At 43.6% G+C, this 19,465-nt stretch overlaps 1 protein-coding gene and 1 long non-coding RNA gene across 5 annotated transcripts in view; one reads left to right on the top strand and one right to left on the bottom strand.

The window, feature by feature from the left end:
- Positions 1 to 502: 502 nt before the first annotated feature.
- The window catches only part of crebbpb (CREB binding lysine acetyltransferase b), a 40,658-nt gene continuing 21,695 nt past the window's right edge, over positions 503 to 19,465 (bottom strand). For 2 of the 4 annotated variants that reach the window (XM_085156714.1, XM_085156711.1), the window contains 28 exons: positions 18,750 to 18,990; positions 17,766 to 17,879; positions 16,803 to 17,048; positions 16,617 to 16,713; positions 16,287 to 16,424; positions 16,071 to 16,188; positions 15,744 to 15,906; positions 15,537 to 15,593; positions 15,150 to 15,271; positions 14,435 to 14,623; positions 13,884 to 14,270; positions 13,471 to 13,647; positions 13,119 to 13,296; positions 11,564 to 11,682; positions 11,227 to 11,466; positions 10,997 to 11,085; positions 9,677 to 9,787; positions 9,487 to 9,543; positions 9,304 to 9,381; positions 9,113 to 9,180; positions 8,881 to 9,031; positions 6,102 to 6,248; positions 5,892 to 6,005; positions 5,613 to 5,778; positions 4,980 to 5,147; positions 4,567 to 4,728; positions 3,965 to 4,246; positions 503 to 3,845 (listed from right to left, as the gene is read on the bottom strand). In XM_085156714.1, coding sequence (XP_085012840.1) covers positions 1,485 to 3,845; positions 3,965 to 4,246; positions 4,567 to 4,728; positions 4,980 to 5,147; positions 5,613 to 5,778; positions 5,892 to 6,005; positions 6,102 to 6,248; positions 8,881 to 9,031; positions 9,113 to 9,180; positions 9,304 to 9,381; positions 9,487 to 9,543; positions 9,677 to 9,787; positions 10,997 to 11,085; positions 11,227 to 11,466; positions 11,564 to 11,682; positions 13,119 to 13,296; positions 13,471 to 13,647; positions 13,884 to 14,270; positions 14,435 to 14,623; positions 15,150 to 15,271; positions 15,537 to 15,593; positions 15,744 to 15,906; positions 16,071 to 16,188; positions 16,287 to 16,424; positions 16,617 to 16,713; positions 16,803 to 17,048; positions 17,766 to 17,879; positions 18,750 to 18,990 — 6,540 coding nt within the window. In that variant the 3' untranslated portion in view covers positions 503 to 1,484. The remainder of the gene's footprint in view (positions 3,846 to 3,964; positions 4,247 to 4,566; positions 4,729 to 4,979; positions 5,148 to 5,612; positions 5,779 to 5,891; positions 6,006 to 6,101; positions 6,249 to 8,880; positions 9,032 to 9,112; positions 9,181 to 9,303; positions 9,382 to 9,486; positions 9,544 to 9,676; positions 9,788 to 10,996; positions 11,086 to 11,226; positions 11,467 to 11,563; positions 11,683 to 13,118; positions 13,297 to 13,470; positions 13,648 to 13,883; positions 14,271 to 14,434; positions 14,624 to 15,149; positions 15,272 to 15,536; positions 15,594 to 15,743; positions 15,907 to 16,070; positions 16,189 to 16,286; positions 16,425 to 16,616; positions 16,714 to 16,802; positions 17,049 to 17,765; positions 17,880 to 18,749; positions 18,991 to 19,465) is intronic. The other 2 variants (XM_085156712.1, XM_085156713.1) reach the window with 2 other exon arrangements.
- On the top strand, positions 9,778 to 10,816 carry LOC146520071 (uncharacterized). Its single transcript, XR_014873688.1, has 2 exons — positions 9,778 to 10,509; positions 10,541 to 10,816. It is a non-coding gene; the product is annotated as an uncharacterized LOC146520071 (long non-coding RNA).

Here is a 19,465-nt window from a genome sequence, read left to right as displayed (position 1 = left end):
CAAGTTTTATATTTCAATTTGGCCTCTTACCTACATACAAATTCAGTTCTCTCAAAATCTCAGAATATGATCTTAAAATCTTACCTTGAATTTTCAGGTTATTTCAAAATTTGAGTTACATTTCACAATATTTCAGTTCACATATCTCAATAACTTCAGGTTATCAGTTTAAAACTAAGTTACACATCTCATAATTTCATCATCTCTCAAAATTTCAGGTTACACATTTCAAAATGTCAATGTCCAACTAAGTTTGAAATGTCAAAGTGATCATTTGAATTTACCTGAGACCTTGACTTAAGGAGGGCACCCCCCCCCAAAACAAACAAACAAATTCTTCAGTGGCCCAAACAAGCTTCCACACGCAACTGATGAAAATCTAATAGATTGTTTTATTTATTTTTTTAATAATTTAATATAGAGAAATGATTGAGCAAATAAAAATCAGCCCAGCTGCTGAACACATACGAATTTCCCCCATGCAGAAAGATTCAAGGCAGAGTCTGTGGCACACAGGTTTATTTAACAATATGGTATATAAGTACGAAATGAGCCATTTGAACCAATTTGTACAGTGATTTCATTTCTTTTCTGCATATTTACAGTACTGTCCACCTGCATGATTTACATTAGAGAATAGTTCATCATCAATTCAAGTTTAATGCGAGAGAAAATGATGCACAAAACTCTCTGAACACAAATCAGCAGTCAAACAAGATAATTTCCCACCACAGGCGAAAGAGGTTTAGGACTTAATGAGAATTTCTTTAGACTGAAGGTGAGACAAAGCAATCTTTGAACATCTGCAAGACGAACACTGGGCCCAGGCCAGTAAAAAGAACATTCCTGCACCTGTGAACATGAACAAGAGTCAATGCAGGTTTACCTTCAACCTGCAAATTGTGTTTGGGTGTGTGCAATAGTTCCTAGATCTATACAAATACGTTAATCTCCTTTAGACTCTGCAAACAGGAAAGAAATTAAGGCTTTCCTAAAGGCAGTCCTTTTTGAAAAATGGCATATTAGAATAAATTAGCCAGGAACAGAGAAACTGAGCAAGAGGTGAAGCCTGGCAAAAACAATTCCCACACAAATAATTTTACAGTCTTCTTTACACAAATACAATATTAATTTGCAAACGTACAAAATAAAAAATAATAAAATGAAATTTTTTTTTTTTAGAGAAGGTTTTTTTAAAAAGTCAATACCAGAGCATAACAAATGAAAAACAAATTAAAACACAAAGACCAGGGCAAAATCTTGCAAGGCTGGTCTGAACCAAAAATATATTCATTGTGTCTTTGTTGTTTCTTCAACAGCAATTATTAAATCACTCTGTGTACTTGAAAAAGTAGTCCTTGGTTCACAGTCTGTAGGCCTCGTAAGACTCATTTATTTTGTGATTTCTTTTAGCTTTTTACATCAGCAAATAGAAAAATGTTGCAGCTGAAAACAGAACAAGGCCTTTCTTCTGTCTCAAAATGCTACAATCCTTCAACAAATTTCTCTAGTGTGTCTCCCGTCGTGTCACCCACCATACCCATGTCACTACTCAACCCCCCTCGGTTTGGTGTGTTAAGCTGCGGGAGCATGGCGCTCTGCTCTGGTGTTCCCATGTGACCCTGCTCCATGGACCCTGACATGGGACCTCCTAAGCTGGGATGGGGAGAGCTGGAGTGGAGTGCGCCATGCTGAGGTGACGGCTGGGGTTGTATCCGAGGGGAGGGACTGGAATGAGGGGCCTGCTGCGAAGGTGGGCGGGGCGATTGCACTGGGGCTGGAGAGCGTACCTGGCTTCCCAGGGTGTTTGCCATTGTCTGGCCAGGTAGGTGAGCTCCTGCCTGGGCTTGGCCTTGGAGCATGTGAGGCTGTGGACTCATCGAGTTGGCCTGTGCCGAAGAGCCCATCTGCTGCTTCATCATCTGATGCTGTTGCTGCTGAAGCATGCGTTGCTGGAAGTTCTGCTGTCCATCCATTCCCATCCCAGGTTGGCCCATTTGAGATGTGGGAGGGAGCGGTCCCATAGGCCCCCCACCTCCTTGCATAGCCATGTGCTGCTGCTGCTGCATACGGATATAGCTTCCTGGTCCCGGCTGCTGTTGGGGGAACTGCCCATGGGCTGGAGGCAAACCTCCCTGCTGCTGCTGCTGTTGTTGCTGCAGCTGCTGTTGTTGCTGCAGTTGCTGTTGTTGCTGCAGCTGCTGTTGTTGCTGCAGCTGCTGTTGCTGTTGCAGCAGCAGCTGCTGCTGTTGCAACTGCTGCTGCCTAAGAATTTGCTGTCTGCGGAACATTTGATTTCCGTTTGGTACCATCTGGCCTTGGGTGCCCATGGATGGCATTCCCTGGGGTCCCACCTGCTGAGGAGGCTGCTGTTGAGGTGCCATCCCTGGCCTTTGCACCTGGTTTGCCATGCCCACCATTGTGTGCATTCCTGGCTGGGATCCTAGCATGGCCTGGGGGTTCTGCTGTTGGCCCTGCTGCTGTTGCTGTGGTTGGTTGGCTTGGTATTTTGCCGTCCTCTGTTTAATGAAGGCGGCCATGAGGTGGGGGTTAGACTTGAGGATGCTCAGGACCTGCTGTTGCTGCTGTGGGGAGCTGGGTGATTTCAGGGTGTCCAATAGCTCCCGCAGGGCACTTGGAGCAATGTTACCCGGCATACCTCGGGGCATGTTTTGTCGCTGTGGTGTCATGCCCTGCTGTGAGGAGCCCTGTGCAGGCATGACCCCAGACATCTGGTGACCTTGCTGGGGCATCATGGGCCTCTGCATGGGCTGACCTTGCTGGGGCATTGGGTTTCCCTGAGGCTGCTGAGGGGGCATGGGGCCTTGTTGAGGAGGAACCTGTGGCTGATGACCCTGGGGATTCTGCATCCCCGGACCCCACTGGCCCTGCTGCATCACCTGGGGCCCGCGTGGCCCCTGCATCATCTGCATTTGGCTTGGCATGGGCCCCATCATGCGTGGGTGGTTCATTGGCATCCCATTCATTGCATAATTCTGCTGCTTCTGCTGCTGCTGCTGCTGCGGCTGCTTTGACTTAGCTAACATCTCGATCTGTCTGGCCACCTTCAGGGCTTCCATCAATGACTCCTGCGGTTGCTGCTGCTGGCGAGGCTGCGGAGGCTGCTGTTGGTGCGGCATGTTGGGCATGGGTGACTGCTGCTGATGGAGAGGGGATGACTGAGGCCCCGGTTTACCTTGCGGCACTGGTGTTGGAGGCTGACTGCTGCGGCCGTTGCTGGGAAAGCCTTGGGACATATTGGTGGGGTTTGGTGGTTGCTGTTGTTGGGGCTGGTTGGACATGGGCTGGGGAGTCTGGGGTGTATTAGGCTGCTGCACAGAATTTGGAGTGTCTGGGGCATTTAAGGTAGGTGGAGATGGCATAGGCATACCCCTTCCAGCCATGGTGGCCATTCTGCGACGCATCATTTGAGCCTGCTGAAGCCTGTGCTGCAGCTGCTGTTGTCGAAGTTTGTGTTTGATGTTGAGACAGAAGGGCACGGGACACTTGTTCTCCTGACAGTGCTTGGCATGATAGCAACATAAAGCGATGAGCTGCTTGCACACAGGACAGCCACCATTGGTCTTGCGCTTGCAACCTTTGGTGTGCTGAACCACCCTCTTCATCTTCTGGCAGGACGGCAAAGAGCAGTTAGCATTGCGGCACTGGCAGGCGTGCACCAGGGACTGGATACAGCGCTGGATACTAAGGCGTCGACTCTCCTGAGGGCTCTTGGAGGCCTCTCCACCTTGACCATTGCTGTCATCATCCAAGCCCAGACCCCACTTCACCATTTGGTGCTCATGGCCCTTAGTGTGGTAGCAGTTAATGCATAGGTCATAGTCCTGATGAGAGGGGAGAGAGACGACATTAAACTTAGTTAAAAATGTAAACTCAGTGTTAATTCAAAACCGATGCAGATGTTGCTTTTAAAACACGGTCAATGATCACAACTGTATCTTACCTCACAAACTGTGCAGTGCCAGCGAGTCTCGACATGGTGCTTGCACTCATTGCAAGTGTACACAAAGCGGTCCTGGCCTTGGTTGTGCAGCTCCACCAGCATGCACATTGTGCTCCATTTACACCTTCTCAGTGAGCTGAACTCCCAGTGCTTGTCCCTGGCCAAGGTCAGAAACGCATCACGTCCGTCCATCAGGTCACAAGTCAGCAAAGGGTCAGGGTCCATGATGGGTGGCAAGGTGTTAATGACTGGCCCAGCATGGAGGTGGATAACAAAAAATACCTGGTGGCAGGAGAGGAAGCAACACTGTTAGCTATAGGCATTGCTGAAGTGTAGTGCAACGTGACAAATTCCGTAACTCTTGTGTGGAAGAAAATTTTCGTGTGGAATTCAATTATCCTCAGGAAGCAGCACAGTAAGAGAGACACTGCTCTGTACTTATAATTTCACACACAACAATCTACCAGCTTTGTCTGAATGTTTTTCCCCAAGCTTTAAAAGAAGAGTCAAGTTACTGAAATGTTACATGAAATAAAATTTTATTCATTTAGGAGAGACAGATTAAAAAAAAAAAATCTGTTATAGTTGCTAGGGTTTCCCACCTCCTTATGTTTCTCCATTGTGGCATAGAGCTTCTGGGACAGATCATTGGCTACATTTGGCATGCCAGGCTTTTTCTTATTGGCTCGACTGACGCTGCTCTTGTTTTTGTTGGTTTTCTTGTTATTCTTCTTTTTGGCATTCTTGCTGTCAGCTTGGGCTCCCTTGTAAAAAGACACACATGGACATTTAGAGAAGTTGAGATTGCACAACAGGCAAGATGAGATTATGCAATTAAGCAGAGTGGTTTATACAGTGCCAGAAAGCCAAAAGCATTTATATAATGGGTACTTGAGAATGATACAATCTGGGGCGAGACAAAGGACTTAAAACACTGGGCTGTTGATTCTGGGATCAGAAGAGGCTTTCTTTCATTAATAAAAATATTCTGAATCCACGTATCCATCAAACTCACCTCTGTTGTCTCAGAGGAGGCTGTGTTCTCCTCCTTTTTCCTTTCTTCCTCTTCCTGCTCCAGCTCCTTGATGCTCTCCTCCAGTACATTAGGCCAAAAGTCACCCTCAAAGTACGGCAGCTCGTAGGCACTGGTCAGCCTGTCTTCTGTTGCCTGCTTGAAAATGTCCTGAACACAGACACACAAAGGCTCTTATCAGGGAATCGGGCAACAAGAGCTTCTAACTGGGGCAAGTTGGAAGTTGAATTTATGAAAAATAATGAGGGGGGGGAGAGGAATCACTCCCATCAGAGTCTTAAAGTCGTTTAATTATAGTGTTTCAAAATTGTCAAGTCTTTATAATAAGACAAGGAGAGCCCCTTTATGTTGCACACTTATAAGCTGAACACTGTAGCTGGTAAATAAATGCTAATTCACTGATAATCCAGTGTAAATGTGCCCATCAGCCACTCCAGTCTTACAAGATAATCATTTATATTCCTAAAGCAAACTACATTAGTTCAGCTGAACAGCGTGGTAACCGCCTGCTGCCAACACCAGACTTCAAAATGTTAATTATAGCTGGGAATGTCTTGAGAAACATAACATGCACAGGTGGTTACAAAGTTATTTTTACTGGTATAATTTTCTGACCTTGTAATCATGAATGATTCTTTCAGCAAAAGCCTTGTCCAGCATTTTTCTGTACCACTCTTGAAGCCTTTTGGGCTTGGGGATCTTCTGGTCCGGAGGGTGGCAGTGGAAAATATAGTCATCTCCTTCGCTGGGTGGGCAGGCCCAAATGTGACCCGTCACATACCTGGTCAGGAATTAAGTTATGACTCACTTAGCACTTAGAAGAATTAAACATGCATCAATACATGACTTAAAGGAGTTAAAATGCAACACTGCGTAACGTTACTTTTTACCCACCCAAGTTTTTTCACATACTCCAGGTATCCTATTAAGATCTCATGGTATACTGCAGTCCTTAGCAAACGCGGTCTGAAGAAGTGAATACTGTCGAGGTATGATATGTAAACTCGTCTGAAAAAGAGATACAGAATATGTGATGTGAGAATAATACACACAAACTAAAAGGAAACTTAGAGCAATGCCTCTAACATTTTGCTCTTGTGTTACCTGGTATTTGGAAAGGGGCACTCTGAGCCGTACTCCTGGACGTGCATTCCAAAGAAACAAACGTCCACCCCGTCTATTTCCTCAAATGCAAAAAGTGCTTTGGTTCTGTAGGGGAAGCTTTCCACCATCTCGCCTGAGTCTACAAACCTGTGGAAACAGAGAAGGTGTAAGCAACAGCAGCAATGGACAGATCGAGTACACCTCAACGTATAGTCAGGGCGCTCTTAGAGCTTCTGGCAGAGAAGCTCAACAGCATCCTTGGGGAAGCTGGGGTCATGTAGTCTGAATGAACCGTGTACCACACCTCCATTGCTGACGCAGATGTACAGAACTGTGGTTATAAAGTTGTTGGTGCCTGACGCAGTATCCACCCACGATGGCTTCTGGCAGAAGATGGACATAAGTGAAGGGAGTTCTCAATCAAAAGGGAGGGATTCTTTCGAGATTGGTTAACTTGTGCAACTCTGAAAGCAGCTGACTGGTACTGGCAGAAGACAGCGTTCTTAGCCGCCAACTACGCCAACTCGAGTGTGGGAGGGGTTTGGTACATAGAGCCATGGAACAAGATTCCCATAAGTCTTGAAGAAAATCTAGCAACCTCAAGTCAGATAACTCGGGAGGTGAAAGCAGTTCTCTGACCACACTGTAGGCCGTGGGGAGCCAGAGGTATGTTTCAACTTCAACAGGAAATCACACTTTTTAACTTCCCTTCCCCTGTGGAGAAAAGTCCACCTCCATTCACAGGAGTAATGTGGTTTTCAACTTGCTTGCAGAGCACTGGACCAGCTCTGTGCCCTCTATGATGATAGATGAAGGTGTGTGGGGTATTGCCCCCAACTACTCTACAGATACTTTTGCTGACTTGAAGAAGCAATTCAACTGTGCCCTCTCAGGGGTTGCTTCATGATTATGGGTCATTGGGTTCATCTTTCTCATTACTGGCAATAAGATGTTTTCCACCAGGGCTGCCCTTTGTCTCCGATTCTGTTCATTACTATTATGAACAGAATTTCTAGGTGTAGCCAAATGGCACAGGGTGTCATGTTCATTGGTCTTAACATGTCTCTGCTGGCTTCACTCTGCTATGGGCTACAGCTCCCAGTGGGGATGTTTGCAGCACATTACAAACTGGCATGGATTAGCGCCTCCAAGTCTGATGCCGTGGTTCCCACCCGGTAAAGGATGGATTTTCCACTCCAGGTTGGTAACAAGTGCCTGCCTCAAGTAAAGGAGGGCAAATATCTCAAAGATTTGTGCATGAGTGAGGGAAGAGTGGAGTGGGAGACTGAGAAATAAGCACAGCATCTACAGTAATGTAAATGCTGTTTAAAGGTGAGCACAAAGGCAAAGCTTTCACTTTACTGGTGAATCTATAATTAAACTAGATTCACTCATAGTTATTGCCAATAGGTGATCTACAATCACCTATTGGCAATAACTATGAGTAGTGATAGGAAGTGGCGGAAATTAGCCTCCTTTGAAGAGTGACAAGGCTGAGGTCATTTTGGTGTGGAGGAATAAAGGCTCTACTCAAGCCCAATAGAAGCAGTTGAGATGGTTGAAGCATCTGGCTAGGATGCCTCCTGAGTATCACCTAGATGAGATGCTTCGGGTATGTCCAACTGTAAAAAGACACCATGACAAACCCAGCACATGCTGTAGGGATTATTTCTCTCAGCTAGCTTGAGAGGCCCAGACAGCTCAGACCTGGACAGGCATGCATTACTGAATGGATGGATACGAGAGCATTTAAAAGACAGACTCAAGTCATTTGTGAAAAGAGGAAGAAAAAAAAAAAGTAAATCAATTTTCATAACATTAAATATAACTCGGATGTTTTCCGGAACCAATTCCCTTTCCACAGTCAGATCTTTGATATGAAAGTATGAACATGGAGATTTCTGTTTATATCTGAACAAATTGCATTATGTATCTACATTGTGACGTTGCACAAGGCATCAAATACACAAATGGACAGGCAAATGGACTAGTTAGTCATATATAGAGCTTTTCTACTATACTTGAGCATCCAAGTACTAGAAGACATCTCATGCAGCCATTCACACAAACTCACACTTTTTTCCTATGTCTGAGTGCTTTCTATCCAATATCCACACTCCAATGAACACACTGACAGCAACTCTGGCTTCAGTATCTTGGCCAAGGCTACTTTGGCATGCAGACTGGAGCAGCCAACCAGCAACCTCCGATTGGTAGATGACATGCTCTACCTCCTGAGCCAAGGCTATCCAACAATGCGCTATGACCAGCACATTTTCCTAAAACTAGCACATCACTGGCACAGTGCATTCAGCAAACGATCCAGGTTATTGCTCATAAAATGAAAAATGTGCCTTTGGTGATCAATTACGTGATTGTTGTATCTAAATTTGATTAAATCCTGATCAATAGTCCAGCTGGAGTGATGAGTCCCTATAAAAAACCTTTGGGATATTTGGGTAATAACCCAAAATAGTGATCATTTTGGTGTTTGCTGTCATCATGCCATGGTGTCCAAGTTTGATTAAATTCTGACCAATACTGTAGGAGAAACAAGCTCTTCGGTCCTTCTACTCTATGAGCTGCAAAATACAAAAACTGTTCTCTGAGGCATTATGCAGTTCAGTTTCTAGCTGAGATAAATGTGGAATCAGCTGCGTGATTGAAAAGATTGAAAACACAATGCTATTGAAGATTTATCAGATGCTTTTATGCATCTGGACCCTCCAAAGGAAAACTAAATTAAAAATAAGCGCTGTAAAGCAGGTGTGACACTTACCTAGACTTCATGCCAGGCTTAACCTCCACAGTTTTGTCAGAGCTGGCGACCACTCGCACAAACACCTCACCAGCTTCAGGGTGGTTCTGCCTTTTCAAGTACTTATTAACTCTGTCTTCAATGTATGAACCCAACCTTGTGGATTGCAACCCTTAACGAACACACAAAGACATGTTTTAAACACTGATATTCTTTGTCAGAAGTTGATGTTTTACTTGTATATGTAACTTACTCTTGGCTGAGAACTTGTTTTCCTTTCTTGCTTTACCAGACTTCTTCAGACAGTTGTCACAGATAAAACTGAAACGAGAAAAATCTAATTATTTTTAGTGTCAACTAACAAATATAAATTCTATGACGGTCAAACATTTCTTATATGTGCTTGAATATATTTGTCTAGCGTAGCAGTCAAGCTATACTCACCCTGACGGCCAAATGACGTCATAGTGCAGCACACAGATCTGATGCATCTTTCGTCCACAGTCTTTACATTCAACAAACCTACGATGACAAAAACGTGCTTTTTCTTTCTGTTTGGTAAAAAGCAGAAAAGAAGCAACACTGCAGTAACACACATCAAATTGAAGCTGTCTAGAGAATACTCACGGCTCAGGGTCCAACGTGTCATTTTTCTTCTTTTCAAACTGATCTTTAGATATCATCCTGCACAAAAAGAGAGATCTTCATGTTAAATCTGTGACTATTTATTCCCTTCCAGAGAACAAGAGCCAGAAAGCAAATGGTTCCACGATGATCACAGGGTGATATTCAGACATCCGGGGACCAAGGAACTTACGTCTGTGGCTGTGACGGGTCGTCTCCAAGGGTCACACTGTTGCCCTGGATCTCATTGAAGCACTTCTCACAGTAGTGATACCTGTCGGCAATAAGGCCATATTTGGGTGAACTGCAGCCAGCACACACAGTAGCAGCACAGGCAAACCGGCGTACGGGTGGCAGAATGCAGAGTGAACGGAGCACACAGCAACAACCGAGGACGGAGCATGGGCAGCGGACAGACGGAAGGACACACACACACACACACACACACACACACACACACACAGGCAGAGGTACATGGTTAGTCAAAATGGTCATGATTCAGCCACTCTCATCCAAAGTGGAACAGAGTGGGGAAACATGCTCAGATGCTAAGTTAAGGACATTAAATGATTGTTGTCAACAACAAATTTGTGTTCAACATCGTCATCTAACATGCATGCTGCAAAATCAAAACGGTAAAGACATTTACACTGAAATCATTTATGAGAAGCAACATGCATTAAGAGTTGATGAATGTCAGGAGAGACAGGAGTGATGATGCAAAAACAATTGTGCCGGTTCCTTTAAGCAGAAACAAAATGACTAAATTCCCTTTAACAGTGTCCAAGTCTTTAATTCTAATTTGGGAAATCTTGAGGCATTTAGCATTGATTATCTATAACTAAAGTGTGTTCCATTGGACTAATGTTAAGCTGCAATAACAGATTCTGCACAGAAGGGGGTGCTTTGGAGCTCATTTCCTAGAACGAAATTAAAGGGATAGATGTGAGGGATGGACCCATCATGCTCGTTTTGCTTGTCCGAATTATATGACTCACTCAACTCAAACTGTGGTGAGTTGAGTGAGTCTGCGGTGCAATACTCCTATAAAGGAAAGTCTGTGAGAATTATGTCCTTAGAGCAGGGGTGTCAAACATAAGGCCCAGGGACCAGCATTGGCCAGGTAAAAACTCAAACCCTGCCCACAAATTGGCTTCGGTGAAATGCAAAACAGGCATAAATTTGGGACTTTTAAACTTGTATTAGACTTGTATTTTAATAGGTATTACAGCTTTTCCTGCTGATGAAGACCTTCCCATGGCCATGTATAACTAAATGACAGCAATTGATCAGGCAGACTTTTTTTTTTTTTTTTTTTTTTTTGGGGGGGGGGGGGGGGGGGGGGGGTTACAAAACAACAACAATAAACAGTTTTGCAGAATGGTGAATGTGAAGTGGGATCTTTAGTCATGCTGTACTTTTGAGGGTTTAACTTCACACCCACTTTGTATAATTAATTCTCCACCTCTTTGCCCATGCCAATCCCTTCAGCAGAGAAAGCATGCACCTTTACCTGTTCTGGTAGCTGTAGTAGGTGCTATCCCTCGAGATGGTGCACAACTGTTTGCCATAGCAACACAGTGTCTGCGGTGAGAACTCAAACTGCAGGGTGGGAAAAAACCCCAAAACATTAAGGTACACGTAAATGTGACAATCAGCTTTCATCTGAAGTCAACAGCCAACAGCTACTTGGTGTGCTGCCCTAAGTAGCTTGTGTTGACTATCCAGGATGTGCCATTTTACCTTCCTGCCACAGCAGTAGCCCAGACCCTGCATGACAGGATCGATTTCTGCTTCAAACACTTCTGCCAGTTTGGTGCAGTACTTGTAGACTCGGGATGTTTTACGATTGTACAGCCACGCGTTGTTGAACATGAGCCACACATCTTCCACGTACTGCCACGGTTCCTGGTACTGACCCGTGTCCAGCTTGCGCTTGATGGTGGATAAGTCAATGGGATTCTTTACTATGTCAAAGTAGTCCTACAGGAACAGAAGCAGAGAAGCAATTCCAGGATTGAGCAAATGACCCATAACAATTCGAAGCTTTGAGTAAAGGCACATCATTGAGTATACTTACAGGGATACCCAACAGCATTGGATCTACAGGTTGTCTAAAAGGCAGGGACTCTGGGTCTTGCTTGTAGAGGGCTTCAAGTGTTGGCATTAGGGCTTGCCTCAGTTCCTCTGGCTTGAAAACTAGAGAAGACAAGAATAATCCCATGAGGAAAAACACATAAACAGCATACCTATGTCTAAAAATAAAATAATTGTGACATTCCTTAACTAAATGGACTCAGTACTGATCAGTGGTATGCAGCTGGGTTTACAAATTAACTGCCTGGTGATGCAGGCATAAAATTGTGTCTTGTTCAATAGATTTCCACTCCAGACTTAGTTTAAATACTTAAATAACACACATACACACAAAATACTAATACCCATAAAACATTTGACTTCATGTTAAAATGCCTGAAAGGCAAATGCTGTTCTTTTTTTAAAAACGCTGCCAGTAGATAAAGCTGTTGATAAAAATTGACAAAAAGGGACGAATACAAAAAAAAGGAATCGCACTGATATCACGATTAGGTGTCAATGATTACAGCCTTCTTGGGAAGTGACAAGTGGAACCTGGCTCTGACATCCAGCGCCCAGTTCTCTTTATGCTTTTGAAGTGTTTGCTGTCATCATGCCAGGAATTTAAAAAGCCTTCAGAAAATAGTCTCTAGATACTTTTAAGTCTGGCAAAGGATTAAAAAGATGTACAGATAAATAAATTGCTCCACCATAAGGAAAATTATCTACAAGTGGCTAAGGCTTCAAACAACTAGTTTATCTGTTAAATTAAAACAGCAGATCATTGGAATTCCACTATAAGAACCAGATTGCATCAGCCATTAGTGATCACATACGTTTAACATGTACAGGAGACATGCCAGAAAATTCTTTGTCGTCCTATTAAAGCATTAAAGCAAAACTACAGTCTGCCAGTGAATACAAAAGAAAGGGCTTTTGACAAGAGCATGCTCTGGACAAACAAATACAACACAAAAGCAGTCGTTAGGCTCTGACCAAAAATGGCTTTTCAGAGGAAGCGTCTTAGACCACCTGTTAAGTATGATGGAAGAAAATCTTGTGGTTTGAGGCCAGCGACCTGCCCCTGTGAGCTGGGCAGCTCACAGCTCAACTATTTTTGTGAAAGATAGGCTATTTCCTTTGAAATGTTGTGGAGTGATTTTAAATAGTCTATGCAAAACAACCCTCAACAATAGAACATTTACAGCTAGCCAACATGTAGCTTTTCACCTGTCTGATGAGACTTGTGGACAATCACGCAAAACTCTTGCACAAAGACAGTTATGCTAAAAGGGTCTAAACAAGATTTTGAGGCCAAGAGTGTACTTCCTATATACACAGAAAAGCATCCATTGATATTTTAGTGAAAGTGTTGTGGTGAGTGAGTGAAAAGGCCATTTTCCTTGTGCTGCTGTTTAAGTATAACACCTTTAACTTGAGCACTCTACCAAGGAAGAGCAAGCATTTGGGTGTTCAAGCATGCTGAAAAATACCAAAAAACAATTTCCTATGTCTATTTTTTTTTTTTTTACACCTTTATCTAAATATAGAAACATTACTTTTTTTGCGGCTCTGAGCGGTGGTAGTTGACGTGCTGTTGGCCCCACTTTCCTCCTCTTCTTTGGGTTCTGTCTTCACTTCTGGCTTCTTTTCCTCAGTTTCCATTGGTTCCTGCTTTGGTTCTGCTGCATCTGGCTCCTCTTTCTTCACCACTGGGGGTTTGGTTTCTTCCTCCTGCTTATATATGAACACAATGATTGTTAACCATCTATCCAACACTGATAAGGCAGCAAACCATCAAGCACTTGACACCCATGGAAGCATAACGCCTTAGATTAAGTTACTAAAATCCCACAAGACAGATTTACTGACAGAACTGGTTTATTTGTGGTGGAAAAAGTTTGCACATACCTCCATTTTTACATCATTCTGCGTCTTCAGAGAACTGCTGTTGTCTTCTTCATCTTTTACTTCACTTTTGGCTTCAGTGCTGCTCATGTCAGGCAGGGCCTGCTGGGAACTCAGTTCAGCCACAGAGCCTGGGGTAGGCACTCTGTTATCTATGCTTGCTGCTGTTTGATGGGACAACTTAAAGCAGAAACAGAAACTGTTTAGTGCTGCCAGTTTTTAAAAAATAATTCTGATTTATAAGAAAAAAAACTTTTTCCCCTCCTGCGATTAAAATATTGACAGCTAAATTTTATTAAATAAAATCTGAAATATTGTTTGGTTAAAACACTTGGATGGTGCTTTAAAGGAAAGTGAAAAAGGCATAAGCAATTCAAGAGCTGTGGTAGCTTTTCAGGGAAAAACTAGTATCTCACCGGCGTGCTGGGGTGCTGTGCCTGCACAGAGGTGGGCTGCTGCATCTGGCTGGAGGGCTCAGGTTGGGGCTGCAGGGGTGTGAGAGGGTGAGAAGGGTCAGGTGGTGTCCCCAAGGCTGAGGGGGGACGAGGGAGGCCACTAGGTATGTGGGTTGGGGTGGAGGAGGGCCCACCCGTGGACACGGGAGTGGAGGGCTGTGGAAGCATCTGGGAGTGGGTGGGAGTATGGTGTGGCTGTGGCTGCGGTGGTGGTGGCGGCGGCTGCTGCTGGGTGGCAGAGGCACTGGGTGGAGGGGTGGTACCCAGGGCAGGCTGAGCTGTAGGGCCGCAGGGCAGCTGAGAGCCAATGGAGCTCAGTGCATTCAGAGGGAGGTTAGAGTTTTGTGGCTGTTGGAACAAAGGTGTGCGCACTATTAGAATAACATTACCAACCATTTACAAAGCGTGTGACACCAAAGTCACACACAAAAGATTATATATTTAAAAAGAAACAAGCAATGTGCAATAAAAAGACTAGGAGAATTAAGAAAAAACCTCAGCATCTTTCTCACCTGTGTGACACTAGCCTGTGACATGGCAGGTCCCAAACCTATATTCACATTCATTGCTCCACTCACACTTACAGGAAACTGGCCCTGTTGCAGGAACTGGCCTTGGTTGGCTGGCTGAGATACCATGTTATTAGCATGACTACCCATAATTCCTTGAGTCTGAGGCATCCTTGACGGAGACATTCCCATCTGTAAAGTCAAAGAGATCAAATAGATAAATCAAAACAACAGACAACACCTATTATGAAGGTGTCTGCCAGGTAAAATCATTTGTTTCTAAAGGAAATGCTACCAACATGCAAGCTACCACAAGGGCATCCTGCTATTTTTCTGAAGGTGTTGTGGTGTAAACTTAACAGCCTCTGCTGACTCAAAGAAGAATACAGACGCAAACTACACCTGGGACGGCTGTAAGCCCAGGCCTGGGCAGCAGTTTCAGTACAGATTATTCATTAGCAGCTGGTTCATAAATGAATCAAGATCTGTGTGAACTACAGGAAACACATTTCGTATTGATGCTTCCATGTGACAATAGTAACAGAGCATTAACTAAATATACAGTTAAAGACTCGTGTATTTCACGGTCAAGAAGAGGGAAAAGAAATTTAAGGGAGCAAGCAATGAGCTCAGAGAAAAATAACTGCTTTAAGGCAAGAGAAAAGGGAAAGAAAAACAAAACACACAAAAAACAAACAAACAAAGGAGTGTATCTAACCGCTGGCATGGAGTTCATGTTCATCTGCTGTGGATGGTTCCTGGGGGAGGGAGTCCTTGCTCCCATGGGTGCCTGAGGCATCTGTGTATTCTGCACTGCCATTGGGTTAAACTGATTCATTCCTGTGGGGACAAGTACATATCTTGTTAAGATCCTTGGGAATTAATATAATTTAATAATGCATAACCAAATGGGATATGAGGGAGACTTAACCAGATCAATTTGATATCCCGTATCAGAGCAATTTAACAGGTGTGGACGAATTAAACAAATAAAAGTGGCATTCAACAGACAAACCACTAGAGCATGTTAGAAATAAAAGATGCAAATTCAAGTGCTACCCTCCCCCCAAAAAAACAAAACAAAAACCAGAAGATGAACACATACCTTGTGGTATGCGGGGCATCATCTGATTTTGCATGTTAGGCATCTGTGTAGGTCCATCTGAGAAGACAGGAGAAGTCGAGGTTCTTTTAAAAGATGCTTTCAGATAAAAACAGAGATTTTGTGAAACATTAAAGTAATTATAACAAGGTATTTAGGTACTGTCAACTTAGGACAGTCAACGGCTGATTAAGAATTTAAGTTACTAACTAGGAGGTCGAATGGCTTGTCCTGGGCCCATGGGGTTGGGCTGAGGCTGCTGTGGCCCAGCTGGTCCCATGCTAGGCTGATTCTGAAGCCGGGAGCGCCTTTTCTCCTCCAGTTCCTTTTGTATCTTGTAAATTTTTTCTGCCAGGAAGTGGTAGTACTCATCCTAGTGAGGAGGCAAAAAAAAAAAAAAAAAAAAGGGGGGGGGGGGGGGGAGAGATATTTTAAAAATTATTTTATCTCAGTCGCCAAGGATAGCTGCACAAAGAGCTTTAAAGATATCCAAAAAGGATGAAGGTGGAATAGTGTGAAGATGCTTTATCAAGTTACCCTGCTGTTAGCCGACTCATACATGTCACCCTCAACCTTGCGTGCATAAGCCACCAGGTTCTCCATGCGTCGGTCCTTCAGTGCTGCTGGGTCTGGGGTTGGGAATATGGCTTGTACTCTGATGAAAAAAATGAAATAAAATAAGCAAATATAACCTGTTGTACCATATGAGAACTCATCTATCTACAAACCCAGCTGTTTTATTGTTGCACTTACAGTTTATGCACCAAATGGGTGCGCAGGTCCTGAGTAACATGTTCATGCCAGGCCTTCCTTAGCCCTGTGGCAGACAGAGGGGTGGCAGCGGGGAGGTTTCCCATGCCTCCTACTACTGACCCATCTGGCATCAGCTGACTGTACGACGGACGCAATTTGAACATAATTTGTAAATAACATTGAAAAATTATCTTCTTTAAAATAAAAAAAAATTACCGAAGAGACTGAGAACACATATTTATGACTGACTTGAGAGGCATAAATTTATTTTGGGAAGGGCAGTACAGTAGACCTCGTTTCAAGTGATGCAGAAGGAATGAAAAGTCTTACCTGCTAAGCGCAGACAACGAGGAATCAGAGTGCATGCCAGTCTGGTTTGAGGAGGGGGTACCCATGCTTCCTGCCATCTGATTCATCTGATTAGAGCCTGGTAAACACACAGAAGAATTTATGAAAAACTGACACAGAAGCAACTATACACAAACTTCTAAACTGGCATTTCGTTTTATTCCATACCTAACGGGTTCATATTTCGCATCTGCTGGTGCTGGGGGCCCTGTGGGTTTTGCTGAGATGGACCCTGGCCCTGCACCTGAGCAGGAGACTGGTTCCCATATGGCAGGCCCAGGGCTTCATAGGCCCTCTGCATGGAGCTGGGGTCAATTTGTGTTGCAGCGCTGCTGATGGCTGTTGCACTGGGCTGGCCAGGTCCAACTGTATTCATGGCATTTTGTAGACTGGCTCCAGATGAACTTAGCGTAGCTGTAGGGAGAAAACAGGATGATAAGTGGTTTTGCATTATAAATATTAATATTAAAGAATTAACTCAAGTAATAGCCTGCAATAACTGAGGAGTAAATGCGGCTTCAGGTGTTCTTTTATGCTTCTATGCTCTCCTGTATTAATAATGTCAGCCTATAAATTGCTATAAAAAAATAAGATTAGTATACGACTATAACAATTTTAAACATAAAAATGAAAAACGTGGGTTTTTTTAATGTGAAAATTTTAAAAAAGATTCCCTACAAATAGTCTTTTTGGGACTTTGACATCCCTGTGCTGCTCCCTGCTGTGTTGATAGCTGACAGGGAGCATGCTGCCTCTGTGGGGGATTTAAATCTGTCATAGGGCTTTTTAACCAATTAGAGAGCATGCTGTCCCAAGAACCTGCCCCCAGTGTTAAAAGCGCCACTGAGCCCCTCCCCTGGGTGTCACATTACAGGCCCAGTATTTCTAGAGGAATCCTCTCGCAGCTCGAGCCCTCACAGTCTGCGAGCCAGTAGAGAAGTGGCAGTGAAACACAACCTGCAGGTGGCACCACTTTATACCACAAACATGAGGCTTATCCCAGAGTAATGACTGCTTTACTGAAAAGTTACCTGCATTTCAGATATCTTCTTTATAATCCATGTGGGGGTTTTTCATATGGGTTTAATGAATAATTACGATTAAAATTATGGAGCTGCTGAAGTTACTTACGCTGCTGATTCCTTTTGTCACTTGCATTTTTCAAAGGCAGGCACACCGGACAGTCGTGCCGCGTACAGTTCTTCCAGTGGGAAATGATCTGTCTGGATGATGCACAGTGTGCAACTGGAGAAAAATAAAGCACAAATAGGAAAAATCGAGTGAGGTGATGGTGACAGTTAATTCAGGAGTATCTGGCAAAAATCACAAGACTATCAAACCCCAATATCTACACACTACAGTGAAGAACAGGTGCTGGTTAAATGGAGAAAAAAATAGGATAATATTTATAAAATTTATATTTATATATAAAATGTCAAATTTCCAAGTCTATAACTCTTGGATGCCCTCATCACTACCAACAACTGTCAGAGTGAAGCTACTGACTAACAGACATGGACCAAACTGTAGGAGAAACTTGTTTGTAACTTAAGATTCAACTTTTGTTGGGTAATGTCAATCACCGAGGCTTGGTTAATGAAACAATTGGACTGTCTCCATTTAAGCAATAAATCAAAAAGTGACACAATAGTCATCCTCAGCATTTTATTTTAAAGCCAAATTTTAAAATTTAAAGTCAGTAATTTCTTCATAATGCCTTTCAAAAAGGCAAATTTCATGGATATTTTTTGTTTTTTGAAATTTCACTCAAAACTATTGTGGTGATGGTATATGTGTGAGTCTGAAGAAACAGGTGTTTATTGTCGTTTGGATGAAACTTGCAAGACATCGACGCCCGGTGCCATTTTGTTTAGATGCTAAATGAAATGGCATCAGGCCCACATCACAGGCTCTAATTATGGCTGCAAACACATGGCACAGTAAACCCATCTGTTAGAAGCTGAATCTCGTTTTTATGAGATTATTAGCAGCAGTTAGCAGATAAAATACCAAATTAGAAGAACACGGTCACATAAAAGCTCATATGGGTAGATCCAAGGCTTCTCTTTATTTATTTTTTAATTCAGTCTCTAAAAACTCATCACTTTCACTCACCGTGGCAGGCTTTGCCAGCCTGGCAGTGGGTCATATGGTTGAGTACGTTCTTCATGGTGCGGCAGTGGGGCAGGGTGCAGGTCCTCACCTCCCCGTTGGCCTGCTCCCGCCGCTGGCACTTGTGTGCATGCAGCAGCAGGACCAGCTGCTGCTGAATGAGTTTTCGCTTCTCAGGGTCGGCCGTTGGGCCTGCGGACACACCACCGGGAGCAGGAACCATTGATGCTACCTGTTGCGGCATCTGTGATAAACACACAATACGCATACAAGTTAGTGATACGCACAGAGGTGCAAACCAGACACAGATGTGAAACCCCGGGAGGCAAAAACTTAAATGTGGATATATGAATGATCATATTGCTATTATCATATCATATTGAAAAATATTGTTCCCCTGACTGAAGCTATGCATATTTGTTTGGCCTTAGATTTAAGTCTTTATCATAGGTATGAAACCCCACAACGTGATCTACGGGGTAACTTGATGTGCACCTCCCTGGAAATGCAACTACACATAATGTCATTGCAGCCCAGTATGCATTTCTGGCTACTTTTTAATTGCAGGGTTTTTTTTACATTTGTCAGTACAAGAACAACAACTTTCACCTCAATATGATAAATAATCATCACAGTCTCAATATATAATGGGGGAAATTTTATTCCCGGCTGAATTTATAAGTTTGTTCACTTAGAAAAAACTGAACAGCCTCCAGTTT

Source organism: Neolamprologus multifasciatus, chromosome 4, assembly GCF_963576455.1.
Source record: "Neolamprologus multifasciatus chromosome 4, fNeoMul1.2, whole genome shotgun sequence".
Taxonomy (NCBI): Eukaryota; Metazoa; Chordata; class Actinopteri; order Cichliformes; family Cichlidae; genus Neolamprologus; species Neolamprologus multifasciatus.
The sequence above is the reverse complement of the archived record's forward strand: the minus strand, read 5'-3'. Positions and strand labels throughout refer to the sequence as shown.